Below are 17,169 nucleotides of genomic sequence, written 5' to 3'. Positions count from 1 at the left end.
CACTGTTCCACAACTCGCATCCCATGGAGCTACATCTTCTCATAGAGACCAATCAAGACAGAGGTTACAAATTCGCTTTCAACATGGTTAACGCTGTGCCAACCTCTTGCTCAAAGCCAAGACTGTCACTGGATTTTTTCAGCAGTACCGTGACAAGACTGTCAAGCAGCCAGGCGGCACAGACCACGATAAAGGTTAACCCCAGCACTTGTCAGGATACACCTCATCTTTGATAAGTGAAGGAAGACCTCTGAGCTTTTTTTCCTCTTCCCCTGCAGGATCGCAATTGATCTAGGGATTAGAAACCTATTCTTAGTCCCCCTTCCAAATTACTAAACATATCCTTGAAGGCCACCTCTTGATAGCAGGCACAAACATTCAGATAATTCTTTGGTTATTTGTCACAAAGCAACTTAAGTCCACCCGATGGCCACAGGGACAGCAGTCCCACCCTTGCTCCCTGGAGAACAGCCTTAAAACAGGGTATGACGATGCAGAGGTAGGGAGCCCAGCCTCTCAGCCTCCCCCAAAGGAACTCAAAGCCACACTTTGTTGGGTTGTTTGATGCTTTTATTTATCACATGTAAAACCACTACTGTTTCTGTTTGCAGGTACCTCTTTTGCTGCACTGCAAGCCACACAGCTCCAAACATTGAAGACCAGACAGGCAAAGAAAAGAATTAAAGTGTTTATGCCCAGAGTCACAAAGTCATGGTCCCAGAGGGTGTTTAACGCACAGACCCCCCCACAGGGACTGTTCTACAAAAGCAGTAGAGCATTACAAGTAACAGATCAGAGTTGGTGAACACACTAGGTGAAAGAATCATCTAGGGGGGAAGAGGACCCGCAAACTGGTCTTTGCCCTTCAGCTGCCCTTAACTTTCTAGTACAGGTAATTGTGATCTAAGTAAATGACTAGTGCTTTAAACCGGAACAGGGGTTGACTGAGCCACACGCCTTAGTTGACACGAGGGTTCCTGAAGTTCCTTCCAGCAAAGCGGGCCTTGCTGCCAAGCTCCTCTTCAATTCTGATGGAAAGGGAAAGAGAGTGCTGGGTATGAGCAGACAGCGTAGAACTCCTGCATTAGCACAGCTGCTGGCCTTATCCTGAATCACCTGATCTACCTGGTACTGAAGGTACTACCAGAGTCACAAGCCAGTTCCCACCAAGCCACTTCACCTACACGCACGTTTAACTGCGCTGGTCACTATCACCCATCTAACATAACTTTGCCCAAACGTTTTAAATGCTTGCCCAAGGGAATGGTACCATGCAGACAGAAGGACAGTGTCTCACATCTAATATCACAGGATGCGTTGTATGATGTTCCCCTTTAGCATGTGTCACAGACATTACCCATCCAACTCATCACATAGCCTACAGCCAGCTCTGCAAGTGCAGCACCAGCCCAAAAGCACCTCCACCCGTGTATGTCTTTAAGCTGCAGAATGTTTCTAATATGCAGAAGAGCAAGCTGGGCCCCAAATGCATTAGTGGAGCATCCATTCAATGTCAAGCTTAACCCTCAATCCTTTCCCTGCTCCCGAGGTCTCACCTCAGCAGCTGGTTGTACTTGGCTAGACGCTCAGATCGGCAAGGGGCACCAGTTTTGATCTGAAAGGGAAATCAGAAAGTTAGTACAGAACTACAACAGAAATCAGGCCACAGATGATGACACAAAACTATTTACTCTGTTTAGAGTAATAAGCATAGTCACAAGCTTTACTTCAGCATCAGGCTGTATATACCTGTATACTCAAACAGGAAAGGGCTCGGCAGCAATAAATATTGTTCATCTGCTAACAGCTTCAGTATCAGGAAATCCCAATACACCCACTGGAGTTCACTAAGATTTTTTTCAAGTTGGTGGTTAAAGGTGAGTTTACAGAAGATAACATTGTTCCCTTGTCACACTCCCATTGAACAAATCGGCAAGCCCACATGCCTTAAGTCAGAGCAGGCCTCATGTGCTGTGCAGCATAGCTTTATCACATCTCATCAAATAAAAAGGCAAACTACAGCTAGAGATACCAACCTGACCAGTGCAGAGACCAACTACCAGATCAGCAATGAAGGTATCTTCTGTTTCTCCAGAGCGATGACTCACCATCACACCCCAGCCATTGGACTGGGCAAGCTTGCAGCTGGAAGAGATAAACAGGTGAAGCATCACACCATGCCTATTTGCTCAGCAGCCAAATGGCAGGTATTCCTGCTCTGGCCAGACAGAACTGCCCTTTGGTACACGTTAAGGTTAGGTTCATGTGACAACGGTGTGACACAGAGCTGCTTTCACACATGCTTAGACCCAGTGAAGTTGTTTGATGTGCCTATATGACTTCAAGACCATGAAGGTACAAGGTTTACTTGCCAATATCTGCTATTAGTTAACAATTGTTCTTCCTTCACAGATGCCCAGTCAACATATTTCTATTCCACTAGCTCTGGACTGTACGTTCGTCTCCCTCAATTACACAATCCCCTCCCTGGCATAGCCAAAAGGGGAGAACTTACGCTTGCAGGGACTCTGTCACAGAGCCAATCTGGTTGACCTTAAGAAGGAGGCAGTTGCAGGATTTCTCCTCCACAGCTTTGGCAATACGCTTTGGATTGGTCACAGTCAGGTCATCACCAACCACCTGGATGCCAACACTGCCAGTGAACTTCTTCCAGGCAGCCCAGTCATCCTGGTCAAAAGGGTCTTCAATGGACACCACTGTAGAGGGATACAAGGAGCTTTAAGACAACAGCACCCTGTGAAAGGTCTTGTTTGAAAGCAGTGGTACCAAAGTGCTGCAGCCCCAAAGAACTACCCACCTCAAGGAACATTTCTAAGACCCCAGAAACGCTAGCTGTTTGTTCTGCTCTTGATCCCTCTTATAAGGGAAGCTGCACCCTAACTCTTTCCTTCAGCAATCACCCCTATTTGCCACTACTACCACACTTCTTGTTGACAAGCAACTTACAGGGGTAGTTCTTGACAAAGCCCTTGTACAGGTCAGCCAGCTGATCAGGAGAAATGTATCTGCTGGGATCATCAGGGGATTTGAAGTCCAGGTCATACTTTCCATCACGGTAGAACTCTGAGGCAGCCACATCCATGCCAATGACAACCTTTTCAGAGTAGCCAGCCTTGCTGATAGCGGTCTTCAGCAACTCCAGAGCTGAAACATAAGGTAATTCTGAGTTCCTGCCAAACACCTTAACTTAAAAGCTATTCATTTACCAACAACAGTACATTCACTTGGCAAAGAATCTCCTTTACCCCGTACAGAAAGCCCAAAGGCCACACAGAAAATGTTCTTGGACTCTCCCACTTCTGAACTGACTGGAACAAGATATTACTTTAATACTCTTTTTAGCTTGTAATACCATTGAGACACCATTATGGGATTCATAATCTCTTCAGGCAGGACTGTATGGCAGCCCAGAAAGCTTAGTACTAGATGATACTACATCCTCTTTCAGCTTTATGCATGTGGGCAGGGAGTAGTGACTGCACTTTAATTCCTTTTAGCTCCAGATCAGGTGTTGACCATGACATTGGTAAGCATCCACACTCCAAAAGGCGATGCAATACACAGCCTGCCTCTGCACAGGGCACCCTCTCTTTGCGTCTACCTGTTCTTCACTTGCACATTTATTTGCAGAAGAGGGAACAGAACTAATTACTCAGTAGGAGTCTCTGGATACTACCGACTATGTGACCCTGTTTGGCAGAGTCCAAGCAAGGAAATCCAGTATGGTCACGACCAGTAAGACTCTCCCAATCACCCTGACTCAAAGCCAAGCAGCTGGGTCAGACAGGCTATTTACAGTAGGAAGCTTAGATCAAATGTTTTCATTTGGTTTCTTTTTTTTTTTTTAATAGATGTTAATGTAGTACAAATTGCAAAAGCAGCTGCTGCCAACCCCACAAATTCCTTGGACTGTACAGTCATTCAAGATCATCTTCATTGATGTCTGCTAGGGTACAGACCTAGCAAGAGCTGCATGCAACTGTGGGATTCCGAAATACCCCAATTTCTAGTGCTGGCTCAGTATCTTCAGTGTCAGTTCAAAGGCCACCTCCAACAGTAATATAACTAACAGCTTTAAATTAACAAGTGACATAACGGTTCTAGTATTCTACTGGCTTACTGGCAGCTCCATTTCTGCAAAAGAGGCAGAAAAACAGCTCTTCTGGTACAGTTTTTGCAGTAGCAGGTAATTCCCTTTCCACAAGGCAAACTGCCTCCCCCCTGGTTTCTGAACAGAGCTGTTTGGCTGTGGAAGCAACAAAAGCTTCAATTCCCAGGCAAGCCTTCATGCAATCCCACACAGTACCAAGCATAGTTCAAACTGTTTTCCTTCTTTGTCAGCAGAAAAACAACTCCACTGAACTTGGACTACTGACTTCTAGGAAACCTGCACTGCATGCAGACATTGCCACACCACTTTTCAACTGGAAGGGGACAAGATTCCTTTATGCTGCTATAAGAAGGAAACAGTAATGAGGCATTGAAGTCAAAGCCATCCTGTCAAGCTGCATACACTGATGTTCAAGGGAATAGCTCTGTGTTCCTATACTGGACCACACCGGTACAGCATCTTGGAAAGTTTGTCAGGATAAGAAGCAGAGCAAAGAAACAGCAAGTCCGACAACCTACTGATCTTGCTTTCCATCCATACTGGACAGATACAGCCTTCATTCCCTGGCTGTCCGCTATGCCTTCTCCCACATGTGACTCATTCTTACCTTCTTTGTTTTCCAGGATGTTGGGGGCAAAGCCACCCTCATCACCCACGTTGGTTGCATCCTTGCCATACTTTTCTTTGATCACATTTTTCAGATTGTGATAGACCTCGGCACCAATGCGCATTGCCTCCTTGAAACTGTCAGCACCCACAGGGAGGATCATGAACTCCTGCATAGCCAGTTTATTGCCAGCATGGGAGCCACCATTGATCACATTGAAAGCCTTGGAGTAACCAAAAAGAAGAGCCAAGTTAGAAGGTTTCAGGGTAAATCAGTAACAGCATTTATGTTAAGACTCTTCATTCTCTAGAAAACTTGATCTAAGACCACAAGACATCATGAAGCACCTGGTCAGATCAGGTCTTTAGGTAGCCCTATCAAGAGACTTACAGGAACTGGAAGAATGACTTCTGCATTTCCAGCAAGGTCAGCAATGTGACGGTACAAGGGGACACCCTTCTCAGCAGCACCAGCTTTGCATACAGCCAGAGATACACCCAAGATGGCATTGGCACCAAATTTGGCTGAAATAGGAAGAAATTGTTTACAGAAATGTTATGTCTTCATTAAGAGCCTCAGCAATACCAGCACCACAGTCTTGCTTATGGTAGTGCACAGCACATGCCATGCACTGCCCATTGTTTCTGATAAGGTAAGCTACAATTCTATAAACAAATCTTTATGACTCCCTGCCGCCGCCCCCCCCCCCCCGCCCATCACTGCAACACAAAGCCCACTTACATTTGTTCTCAGATCCATCCATTTCCAGCATCAGTTTGTCAATCTTTTCCTGCTCCACAACGTTGACATTCTGCAGAGACAAGCAAGCAAAGCACTGCTTGACACCAAACATGGCTCTACATACTTTCATCTACCCACTGCATTTTTACTTCCTTAGCAGGCACCAAGACTGGCTTAAGGGTAACTACCAACAGTTGAAGGGACCAGTTCTAGGCATTATCACACAGCAGCATCTTCTGGTCACTTCCAGCAGACCAAGGCTGACAGGTAAGTTGGACACATCAAAAGCTTGTTTTGTTCTTCACATCCAGAGCTGCAAAACTATCATGTCCCTTGACTTCCTGACATTTAAACTGTTACCTGCCTGGCACGGCCTAGGAGAACACCCCAGTTTATGCCCACTGCCCCTTTAGTGCAAGCTCAAAGACAAACAGCTTGCTCACAACATACACCCATTTGTGACTTAATACATAGTGTTTGGAACTGTCACTAAGAACGTGCAACCACTTTATGCATTACCACTTATTTTTGCATCATCCTTTCTAGGTAGGGCTTAACACCCACAAAGCACACAAAAATCGCACTCAAGCAGGTTTTACTAAGATCCCCTCCGATTCCCTTCCAAATTAGCCAGCTTCGATAAAACCCAGTCCCTCCCCATCATTCAGCCATCCTTTTAAGCGTAAAGCAGATTGTATCTTAACTGCACACCACTGAAGTTCCCAGGTGCTTAAGTACTTCTGCATATTACAACACTGGGCTGCTAGAGATTGTTTTGATTAAATGTTATATACACAGTCATTAAGTAAAGCAATCGCTATAGGTCAGTTTGTTCACATGCACTCCAATACACAGGTTAACACCCCCCCATGTAATACGTTTCCTGTAACTGTTTCTAGAGAGACAGCCCACCAATTAGGACACACTGAACTGGCATTAGCTAATGTTAGCAAAAGACAGATTGCTCCTACCTTGCTAATCAGTGCAGGTGCAATTGTTTTATTGACGTGCTCAACAGCTTTTGAGACACCTGTAAGGAACAAGCAAATTGGACACTGGTCAACCACACTGGTTATGCAGGCATTAGTAGGTGATCTCGGTATCAATAAAAGTCTCAAGAATACCACCTCATGCTATTCAAAACCCCAATCCAACCTGAGCTCACAGCCAAATCTAAACACTTAGAGATCATCTTGACTGAATGGAAGTTGCATGAAGTAAGCATCATCTAGGAATGCCTGCTGCAATGTTAGTTTGCAAGACCATGCACTGGAGAAATTCATCCAAGTGACAAGGTTGCACTGAATGCACATCCATTACCTGTGTACACAATGCTGTCGCCAGGAACTCGTTAACATATTTAACAGCTCTGGATACACCTGACAGAAGTGAAATGGACAAGAGAATCAAGGAAGAGATGAAGACTCACAGCCAAAACCAAAGCCAGTCATGCAAGAAAAAGGAAAGGACACAAATAGGTAAACAGACCTACAGGTCAGCAAGTGACTGATAGTGAACAGCAGACCAGGAACACGAGGGTTCAAAGGGTAAACAAAACAGCACATCAGCCAGTGAGGCCGTATTTGGTCTTTCCATCCAGGTTTCTGTACTATGGCAAACACCACTGTGGACCCAAACCTTGAGTGGCTGAATGACTGCATTTAGAAAAGGTCTTAGGATAAACTACTCCTAGAATGCATGAGTGAGGGGAAAGAAAAAGGTTTCCCCAGAAGTTAAGCATGCAGCAGCTCAGGCATTTTACTATCTACCATTATTTTGTAACATTGCTAAAGCATCACTGTAGCACATGTTTTAGACTTGATACAATGCTGAAGTACACTGACTCTGTACCTGGATGCAGGCACAGAAATTGACTGTCTGCTCCTGGCTTCACACAGGGAATAAGGCACGAATACAGCACCATACTTTTAATCTGTGGATCCACCACTGCACAGACTAGCAGTTGCAGTACGAACTTGCGTCTCCCCCATAAGCAGAGACCATCATTAGCCAGCTACCAATATTAGCCTAAGGAATATTGTCATCCCTGTGTAGTGTTTAAAGATTTCCAAAAACCTAAGCTTCAGAACTGGTGAATGCTAATTAAGTGCACTCTGAAACACATTAATTGCCTTTTAAATGGTCTAAGTCTGCAAATTTATATTACGAAAGACCTACCAGCTATCTGCAACTCATCCCATTTGGTGATTATTTTTTCATAACTCATGTTATTCCCCAGCTGACAGAAACCTTCAGCTGTGATAGCTGTGGAAGCTCAGGCTACTCTCTAGTAAAGTGCCATGAAGAACTGCCTGTAGGATCAGATTTAACAGGTCTAAGCACACACACATTCAGCACCCTGAAGTAGGTACACATTTACTCTTCTCAAGGAAAAGTGCCCTAGGTAAACAGCATAAGCTCTTCGGCCCTTTGGGATATTCAGTCATCTAGGAATTTATTCTGTGTTAGAGTAATAACAACCATGAATCTCCTCAGACAAGGCTCTTTGAGTTCAATTCAGTAGTTATCCACTCTAACTCTATCCGCTCCACTTTCTGAATAGGCACAAAGTATTTCAGCTTTCTTTCACCTGACTGGCAGATAAGTTTCAAGACAAGTAATTCTTTCTCCCAGACAAAAGTTAAGTTGATTTCATAGACTTGGAAGGCATCACCAATGCTTTTAGAGCACCAAGCTAAAAAGGAGTCCTGACCATCCAAGCTCCCAGTGTAGTGATAAGAATTACTATTAGGATGTTTATTAGGTAATGACATCTTGTATGCAGCTATTCATTTTCCCCCATGCTTGTTCCCAAGCCAGTCTGGTGACTGCTGTGTTTAGTTTCCTTTCAGAACATACAATCAGTATCCAGACAACTAAAATATTACACCACTAATACAAACTTCAGTATCCTGGATACCTATAATGACAGAAAAAAGCTAAAGTGGCTTTAGCTATTATACAGTCTGAAACAAAAGTGTCTTCCATGATTACCAGTATAAAGCTGCCCATTAGCAGTTGGCATAAGCCTCACGTTCAGGATTTAACATGCTGGGATCTAAGGAGTCCACAGTGCCAGAGCAGATATATTTAGTAGTTCTTTGAAAATTTTATCTATGAAGAGATCTTGTGACTAGCTGCAGCATCACCAAGCCTTTTGGAGCAGGTAGTTTGGGTGCTCTTACAACACACTACTAAAACATTCTATACTCTGACGTGCACCAACGTGCAGGGCAACAGGAGTGGCATAACAAAGTACGGTTGGGCATACTGTACTAGAGACATTATCACCTAGCTGGCATGCCCAAGCTCCATGTACTCAGCTATGGTAGTACAGTCATCTTCACCACTATGCACGTGCACTGTTGGAGGCAGAGTCACTCTCCACATTGTCCCCTGGAAAATCCAGCACTCTGTGCTTTACCTCTGCCCCAGCCACACAGCCTATGTGTGGTATGCATTGCTATCATCGTACTCCATTGCTCTGCCTTGTACAGAGTACAAATGGCAGTAAAGGAGCCCAGGTGTCCTCTGCTACAATATGGCATAAACATATGCAGCAACACAGCCATTGTAACAGGCCAAGCTGGGTACCAAACTTCAGGTTTACCTTTCCCCATGTAGCGTGTCTTATCATTGTCACGGAGCTCCAGAGCTTCATAGATTCCAGTTGAAGCACCGCTGGGAACAGCAGCTCTGAACAGACCTGTAACAACAGAAAACAAACAGTCTTAGCACATCCAAACCCACAAAACATCCTCCACCCATATGCCATCCCAACCTACCGCATACCTCTCCCATCTCCAGGGATGGAAGTAATCTCAAAACCACGTCTCTGCTCACTTATACAGTGATTCTGAGAGCACCATCTGCTCCTTTACAGCACCACCAATTCATCAGTGTCTCCCTCCTACTGATCAACAGCAAGTTGCCTCACTCCTCTTCCACTGTGCATTTCAAGTGTTTAAGTTAGGAAAGTCATCCATTCCCATTCCAAAAAGGTAGCTTTATAATCTACTTTTGAGCTCAGTCTGGCAGGTGAACTCTTAAATTCTTCTAAGATACAGCATACAAGGGATAATTAGGAGGTCTCTTTTGTTAATATGAGTTCTGAACTCTTCTAACAACAGGACAACCACTCAGACAGCTCATTCTTCCAGCCAACTTTGAGCAAATCTGTACACCGGAGTCTGTTCTGCCTGTGCTTCAAGATGCCAACTTCACTCTCCAGTCTTTCCCTTATCCCACTACAGCAAAGAGCTTAGTAGGGGCAATCTCCTTAAATGACTGCATTAATCTTTTGAGGCAGAAAGATCAGCTATTTAGTTAGTGTATTACAGCTATTGTGTTTGCTCATTCCACCGAACCAAACTGGTATGTGTGCGCACAATGCCTTTGTCAGATCCTATCAGATGTGGGATGAACAAGTAACAAACCAAGGGAAAGTCCTACAATAATTAAAAATATAAGATGTTATATGTGAAAACCCAATTAGACAAGTTGTTTAGTCATGCCTGAGTACTTACACAGAGAAGAAACCATTACCCAAGATTCAGCTCCAAAGCAATAGACTGTTTCATTACACAAAGTGACTGCTAGACAAACCAAGAATTAAACTTCAAGTGCAGTCATACAGAGCTTAGGTAACACTGAAAACTAAGACCATTAGCAGAACCGAAGACCTCGTTAACTCAGAGTTTGCAAGTGCTATCCCAGCTTACACTGAGGGCACGAGGAAGAATGCAGGTTTGGATTAACGCTTGCACAATTTAGACTGTAAGAAGTGGCACACTTCAAAGAGCCCTTCACTGTCCAGGCCAATATCTTGAGCTCAGCAAATTCATCCCTGTAGAACAAGGTAGAGATTTTTCCTGCAAGTCCCACAGCAACCTCAGCAACACATTACATGCATGGAGGAAACAGTAAGCACAATTCCACTGCTAGAACAGGACAGTTTATATACTTTTGATTGCCTCTTCGGTTGTATCAGAAAGAAGAAAGGAATAAACATCTACAGGTAAGGACTCACCTTTGTTGGTATAGAGGTCTACCTCAACAGTGGGATTCCCACGAGAGTCAAAGATTTCACGGGCATGGATCTTGAGAATGGACATTTTAACACCTGAAAACAAGAGTTTAGCATTAATCATAGAATGGTTTGGAAGGGAATTTCAAAGATCATATCATTCAATGCCCCTGCCATGGGCAAGGACATCTTTCGCTGTTCCAGGTTGCTCAAAGCACCATCCAGCCTGACTTAGAACACTTTCAACAATGGGGCATCCACAGCTTCTCTGAGCAACCTCTTCCAGTATCTCATCACAAAAAATTTCTTCCTTGTAGCCAAATTAAATCTACCCTCTTTCAGTTTAAAACTTACAGTTTTAACCTGTTCATCAATATTCTTCAAACACAGCTCTGTGCAATCAATTTTTATGTATTTTTTTTTTTAAACAATGCATGCCTCCCTTCCTTGCCTGTCCCTCCAGCTACAGCCATTGACTGCAGCACTCCAGTCATGTGATTCATCCCACCAAGTTTCAGTGACAGTAATTAGATTACAGCTTTCTAGGTGCACAGAGGCTTCCACTTCCTCCCATTTGTTACCCATGCTGCACACATTGGTATAGGGACACTTCAGCTGGGCTACTGACCCTGTCAACTTTTTATAACAAGCCTCATCTTTGTTACTCAAAACTCCATCTCTTCCCCCCTGCTTCCCAAGTCTAGTTTAAAGCTCTCATTTTAATTCTGGCCAGCTTGCTGGCAAAAACGCTCTTGCCTCACTTGGTCAGAGAAATCCTATCACCTCCCAAAAGACCCTCCTCTGACTAGGACAATAGAGGAGACCACCACAGTGGATCAGCCTCGAATAGTGCACAATACCATCTATCTTCCTCCTGCTCACATCTATCGCACTGCCTGTTGAGCGCCTCTTATAACATAGCTGTTTGTTCAAGGAGTTTTTGCCATGGTCATACTTGCAGCTATGACATCCACCACTGCCTTAATGTGCCAGGGAGACTTCCAGATACTGAAGCTTCATGCAACCATGGACATCTATCCCAGTCCTTGGGAGGACTGTTTGGAGATGTCAGCATAAGCAAGCTGTAATGCTTCTGTCTGGATTTCAACCACAGCCTTGCAGTTGCAGCAGGTGGACACCATTTTCTTTCAGTACATCACAGTCCCCTTAAAGTTCTTAGGGGGGGAAAAAAAAGTCCACTAATGAAACGGTAATTCTTTTGAAAGATGCCATCTTTCTAATTCACCTACAGAGACCTAAAGCTTCTGGGTAGGCTTGCACCAGCCACCAGTTGAATTGAGGTGACTGTTAGGTTGCAGGCTACGCCTGCAGGTGAGCAGAGCTAGCAGCAACCCAGGCACAGCACACCCTTCCACAAGAGCTGCCACGCAAACTGCTGATGCTGCTCCCAACAGACCCCCACTCCCTGTTTCTATGCCCTGGCTACTGGCAATCCCGAGAGGCCGGTTATGTGTGGCATCCAGCAGCTTGAACTGGCACAGGCACAGCCAGCACCATCCAACTCTCACTCACCCCTCATGAGACCTGCTGCACGGTCCCTCTCTCACACAGCCCTAGGGTGCCAGGGGCACGGAAACCCCCTCAGACACTCTCCCCAGGGACCTCATGAGCCTTGCACTCCTCTCAGAATGCAGCAACTGCTGCTGCTAGCATCAGCTTGACATTTATATCCTGCAGATCAAAAACATCACTTCACACTATTTCAACTGGTAACACTTCTTACACTTTGTGAGAGTTAGTCGTATGTTGAGTGGACAGAAATCTCAACCCAGGTGGGAAGAACAGTCTGAAGCCAGAAGCCTTGTTTCCAGAGAAATCTAAGGGAATGTCACCTCACCACATAGGAGCAGCCGAGCAATCCTAATACAGGAAATATCTGCTACTAGTTAGAATTCTTTTTGATAAAAGACTAAAGTGCAACAGTTCTTAGTATGCACAGCAGCTGTTCAGAGCCAAACGTAACCTATCTTGAAATAGAAACAGTCACAGCTCTAATTAAGAGCTTGTATTAATAGTTACACCCTGTCCTGAGTATTTACAGGAATAGCTTTTCCTCTTAAAAGGAAGAAAAATCACCACAATCTTCTATATACTTCCTTTTTTCCCCCCCTTCTCACATATCTATACACTTTTCCTTAAGAAAACTGCAGTAAGGGATGCCTTATGTAAGCTCAGCTACATTTTAAAAATCAAGTCATACAAATGCCTGTAAGCCATCGACTGGCACCAAACCCAGCTCGTCTGCAGAGAAGAAAGCTCAGCCTCAGAAGTAGAACGATCTGGAAGCTGTCTTTCTGGCAAGCTAATGTGGGTGGTAACCCTGTTTACAGAAATGGTCACGAATCTCTCCGCAGTTAGTGCAAAGTTAAGAAAACAGGACCTTAGAAATACTGCTGCTTGTACAGAGTGTGTATGTGGGGGGAACACAACCTGGTTCAAACTGGCTTTCATGCTGCCATTACTTAATCAGTAAATATATAAGCTAGAAATAAATCCCTGCAACTCTCCAGTTATCAGTCCTAACACTTATCTCTCTGCACATACACTGGGCAATGGCTAATAGGAAGAATCCCCATTTATCTGAAAAGGGTTTTCAGAGCTTGTTAAGCTGGCCCTGCTATGCCTTACTTTCATTTTCAGAAACACGGCTTTGCAACATAACGTTAGGTGCCTTACTCTTTGAAAGCACAGACAGTTTACAGGAAGTTCTAGTGCAATGCATGAACTGCCTGTTGTGCCACAAAGAAGGTGGCACATCAGGAATACACACTGCAAGAGCTCCCATTAGGATTGTCTGCCAGGTTTGATATTACTCAAGTGTCCTTGACAACTGACCTCTCCTGCAATCCCTCCCTTTTCTTTAGAAAGGGACATTTCACAGCACTGCGCCATTCCAGAAATTCCTCACACCATTTTTTTGGGCTCGTTTTGCAAACCCCCTCACTTCTGTGTTCAAGGAACAGTTTTCCCACTGAGCTATTCCTGGGTAAGAATCTGATGCTGTTTAGCTCATCGCAAGCTAAACATTACATATTCTGCCTCAAGCAACTCAGTCAACTCATCCAGGAAGCGAGTCAGCCCATGCACAGGTCTAGCTGTGGAAATGCCAACTGAACACGAGAGCTCATCAGTAGCACTGCCTGCCCCAGACCTTTGTACTCAGTAATGGAGTTAGCTAAACACACACAAATACCAGACTGGTATTTGCATGCATTGCCTTTTTTTTGTATTTGCATTTTTTGTACTATAATCTGTTGGTAAGGTCAGTGCCTCCCTTTAGCAGAGGAGCCACACACACTAGCTCTCCTGGCCTTCCAGGAGCACACATTATTACCTACTTCAAGGCTAAATTACAGCTCACTGCACCACTGCCAGTTCTGAGTACCAGCTTTGCTATCAACTGGAGTCCCGACAAATCATCACTTATTCCCTATCTGATCCTGTGCTCTGCACAGAGAATGCAGTACTCTAACACCAGCGTGGACTACTCCAACTTAAAATAGTTTCCAGGGATTTTGTCTGTAGCCAACTTTATCACCAAAAGCTGTACTTGAGAGCTATTTTGCAGCCACATTTCTCTTAAGACAGCATTAACCCTGAGCACTTCAAGCACCTGAATGGAGATTAAAAAACAACAGTTAAGTTTGGCCACAGAAAGAACTATCCAAGTTAGTGTCTTACTACTTAACTGGCATTCAGTTATCAGTGGAAGTCCTATGTAACACTTAAAGGTCCTATAACACTGCAAAAAGCAGTCTGAAAAAACTCTGAAAAAAGCTTACTGCTCATTAGACCTTTGACCTCACTGTATTAGATCCTAACTCATCAATTCTACTGCTGAAGCACGCCTAAAAACTGGACAAGTGTGGACCAACAAGGTCACCTTCCACATGGTATTAATTGACCTCTACGCTCTGCAACACGAGGCAATGTGTTTTAAATAATGCCCAGCAGGGAGCAAGCCAAAGACACGTTGAACCACTTTCTCTTCTCGTTGCTTAGTAAGATGGAGGCCTGAAACTGCACTGCCTCAGTCTGTGGGTTTGGATGACAAACTTCACTACTTCCTGCCAGGCTCAGAAACTCATAGCCCTGCCCTGTGACTCAGCAGCCATGTAACGGAACAGGAGAGAGACCAAGATCCTCTCTGGCAACCCTGCACGAGGCAAGCTGGTCAGAAGGCAGGTTTTTTTTTTCCTACACCTGAACATCCAGAGATGCATATCAATTTGTCAGGTGCTTCTTCCCCACAAACGCTGCCTTCAGATAACTAGTACTTAATAACACCACTGGGAGACCTAAAGCACAGAGATCTGAGTGCTGACATCAAACATTAAATATTTGTGATGCGAAGCTGAAGGACATCCACTGCCACTAAAGAGGGGAAGGTCCAAATCACGACACGCAATTGGAGAGCAGCTGTTAATGATTAAGAGAGAGAGGTTAAACCCCACCTTTGAAAAAAGCCTTGACCCACCGTATTGCCCAGAAGATTTTAACCCCCTCACCGCCCCCCCACGCCCCCACCGCACCCCCTCTCCGCGCACGCTGCCGAGGCTACGGCCGGCGCAGGCCTCCCCTCGCCCCCGCGATGCGGCTGCGGCGCTGTGTGGCGGCAGGCGCCCCCCCTCAGCGGCCATCATTCCTTCACGCAGACCGCCTAGGCCCGACCTGGCCCGCAGGCAGGGCCCGGCGCGGCCCCATCTCGCGGGGGCGGCGGGGAAGGGAAACCGCGGCATCACCGGGGAACCTCCCCGCCCCGCGGGCAACTGCGGGGTGGCCGGGCGCCTGAAGAGGCCACGGGCGGCCGAGAGGCCCTGCTACTGCCGCCGCCACACTCACCTTCGGCCCAGCAGCCCCGCTCCGCAGCACAGTCCCGCTCAGCGCCTCGCCTCTGACTGAGAACGAGCGATTGCGCGGACGCCGGCCTATACCCCACCTCGCGCAGACGACCCGCCCTCCTCCACGCCCTCCATTGGCCGGCTCAGCCCCCCGCCGGCCTCCCATTGGCCATCCCGGCCCCTCGCCGCCCTCCCATTGGCTACCGCCTCCTGGCGCCAGAGGCGGGCTCGGGGTGCGTGCGCTACGTGCCGCGGAGGCCCGACCGGCTCGTGGAAAATCCCCGGGCGGGCAGGGGCGGTGCGGGGCGGCCCCACGCGTGTGTGGGGGGGCGGCGGGACGCGTGTCCGTGGGGAGGGCCGGACCCGCGGGCAGGGACGGGGCAGGGCAGCTCCGAGGGGGTGATAGCCACGGGGCTCCTCTGCTGGCGGGGCCCCGCGAAGCCAAGGATTCCTTTGTGCGCCTACGCATCCATGGGGCACGTGGGTTCTGCATGGGCCTGTGTGAACGTACGCTTGTGGGGAGAGGGGGAAGGGATTTCATAGAATCATGGAGTGGTTTGGGTTGGAAGGGACACCTTCTGCCATAGCAGGTTGCTCAAAGTCGCATCCAGCCTGGCCTTGAACCCCTCCAGGGATGGGGCAGCCACAGCTTCTCTGGGCAACCTGGGCCAGGGGCTCACCACCCTCACGGCAAAGGATTTCTTCCTAATATCTCATCTAAATCTCCCCTCTTTCAGTTTAAAACCGTTACCCCACATCCTATCACAAGCGTATAATTGCCCAGGGACTTCTTTGTTGGACACCCCTATCTGGAGGCACCCAGCCCAGGCTGACCCTGCTGCTGCACCTTTCAATTAAATCATTTATTTTTATAAAATCCGACCCAGGGTCGGTCAAGCCTGAAGAAGGAGGGAGTGTGTCTGAGAGTAAGTGTGTGTGTGTGGAGTCAGAAGGGGCACCCATCAGCTCATGGGGGTCGCACACTGCAAAGGGACCCCGGTCTGGGCAGTGACAGACTCGGGTGGCGTGTGTGACTCCTTGGATAGGGTGCGAATGCTCGGGCAGTGGATTCTCCTTCAACAGCCCCAAGACATGTGCGTGAACACTATATTGTGACGAAAAAATAATGCAGCAGAACAGAGATCAACAGCAGGCCACAGAGTTAAAGACTTTGCCAAAATGGGGTGACTCATGCTCCTGGAAAGCTCCAGTTCTTCCATGGATGTTGAAAAAACCATCAAATTATTCACTGATAATTATTTAGTCTGCTGCATTATGGTGCAGTATGAACCATGTACCACTGAATGAACTGAGTGCCCTGTGATCGGCAAAGCCTCCATCCCTGGAAAGTACTACTCGACTGTCTATGGACTCAGCGGTCGCCACGTGTCATGGTGTTTAATAAGAACATGACCACTCACATGAGTTACTCCCTTCTGCGGCACTGTGGAGGGATCCTGTTTCTTCCTGGACTTATTTATCCACCTCTTGCCGGTAGCTGCTCCCTGCAACCAGCTTGGCGAGGTCCCGCTCCATCTCCTCCTGTGTGCTGGACTGTTGGACCGCGGGGGTTTGAGGTGCTGGCGGGGGGACATGCCTCCTTCCCCTCAGCCCTGGTTGCCACCTTTCCTCCAGGCTCTTCCCGGCGGTATGGCTTGCAGGGAATATACTGCTTTGGTTACGTTAGAGAAGTTGCATTTGGAACACAAAGTCTTGGTGGATTTATTGTGGAGAACAGCTGTGCCCATGCTGTCCATAAGCCTGTTTTTCTTCCGGGACTTTTTAACTGAGGGATAGTCAC

General features: G+C 46.6%; 1 protein-coding gene across 2 annotated transcripts; it reads right to left on the bottom strand.

The window, feature by feature from the left end:
• Nucleotides 1-548: 548 nt before the first annotated feature.
• On the bottom strand, nt 549-15,414 carry ENO1 (enolase 1). 2 transcript variants are annotated; one of them, XM_054222262.1, is made up of 12 exons: nt 15,370-15,414; nt 10,510-10,602; nt 9,091-9,186; nt 6,801-6,859; nt 5,481-5,550; nt 5,130-5,263; nt 4,740-4,962; nt 2,968-3,165; nt 2,516-2,717; nt 2,037-2,145; nt 1,557-1,615; nt 549-1,028 (listed from the first exon to the last, which is right to left on the bottom strand). In XM_054222262.1, exons 2-12 carry the CDS (start codon nt 10,592-10,594, stop codon nt 959-961), a joined length of 1,305 nt encoding a protein of 434 aa, XP_054078237.1. In that variant the 5' UTR covers nt 10,595-10,602; nt 15,370-15,414; the 3' UTR covers nt 549-958. The 2 variants fall into 2 exon arrangements, with proteins under 2 accessions (XP_054078237.1, XP_054078236.1); XM_054222261.1 differs by lacking the exon at nt 6,801-6,859 and adding an exon at nt 6,452-6,510 and having other exon boundaries at nt 15,370-15,411.
• Nucleotides 15,415-17,169: the final 1,755 nt, after the last annotated feature.

The sequence above is a fragment of the Rissa tridactyla genome, chromosome 16 (genome assembly GCF_028500815.1).
Source record: "Rissa tridactyla isolate bRisTri1 chromosome 16, bRisTri1.patW.cur.20221130, whole genome shotgun sequence".
NCBI classification, from domain to species: Eukaryota; Metazoa; Chordata; class Aves; order Charadriiformes; family Laridae; genus Rissa; species Rissa tridactyla.
This window is presented reverse-complemented; position numbering and strand designations above follow the sequence as displayed.

Excerpts from the sequence above, each read along its gene's own strand:
- ENO1 (XM_054222262.1), bottom strand. The coding sequence starts at position 10,594 with ATGTCCATTCTCAAGATCCATGCCCGTGAAATCTTTGACTCTCGTGGG. Across the intron at positions 6,860-9,090 it reads GACACGCTACATGGGGAAAG|GTGTATCCAGAGCTGTTAAA; the intron begins GTAAACCTGAAG and ends CACTTCTGTCAG. Across the intron at positions 4,963-5,129 it reads AAGTCATTCTTCCAGTTCCT|GCTTTCAATGTGATCAATGG; the intron begins GTAAGTCTCTTG and ends GGTTACTCCAAG.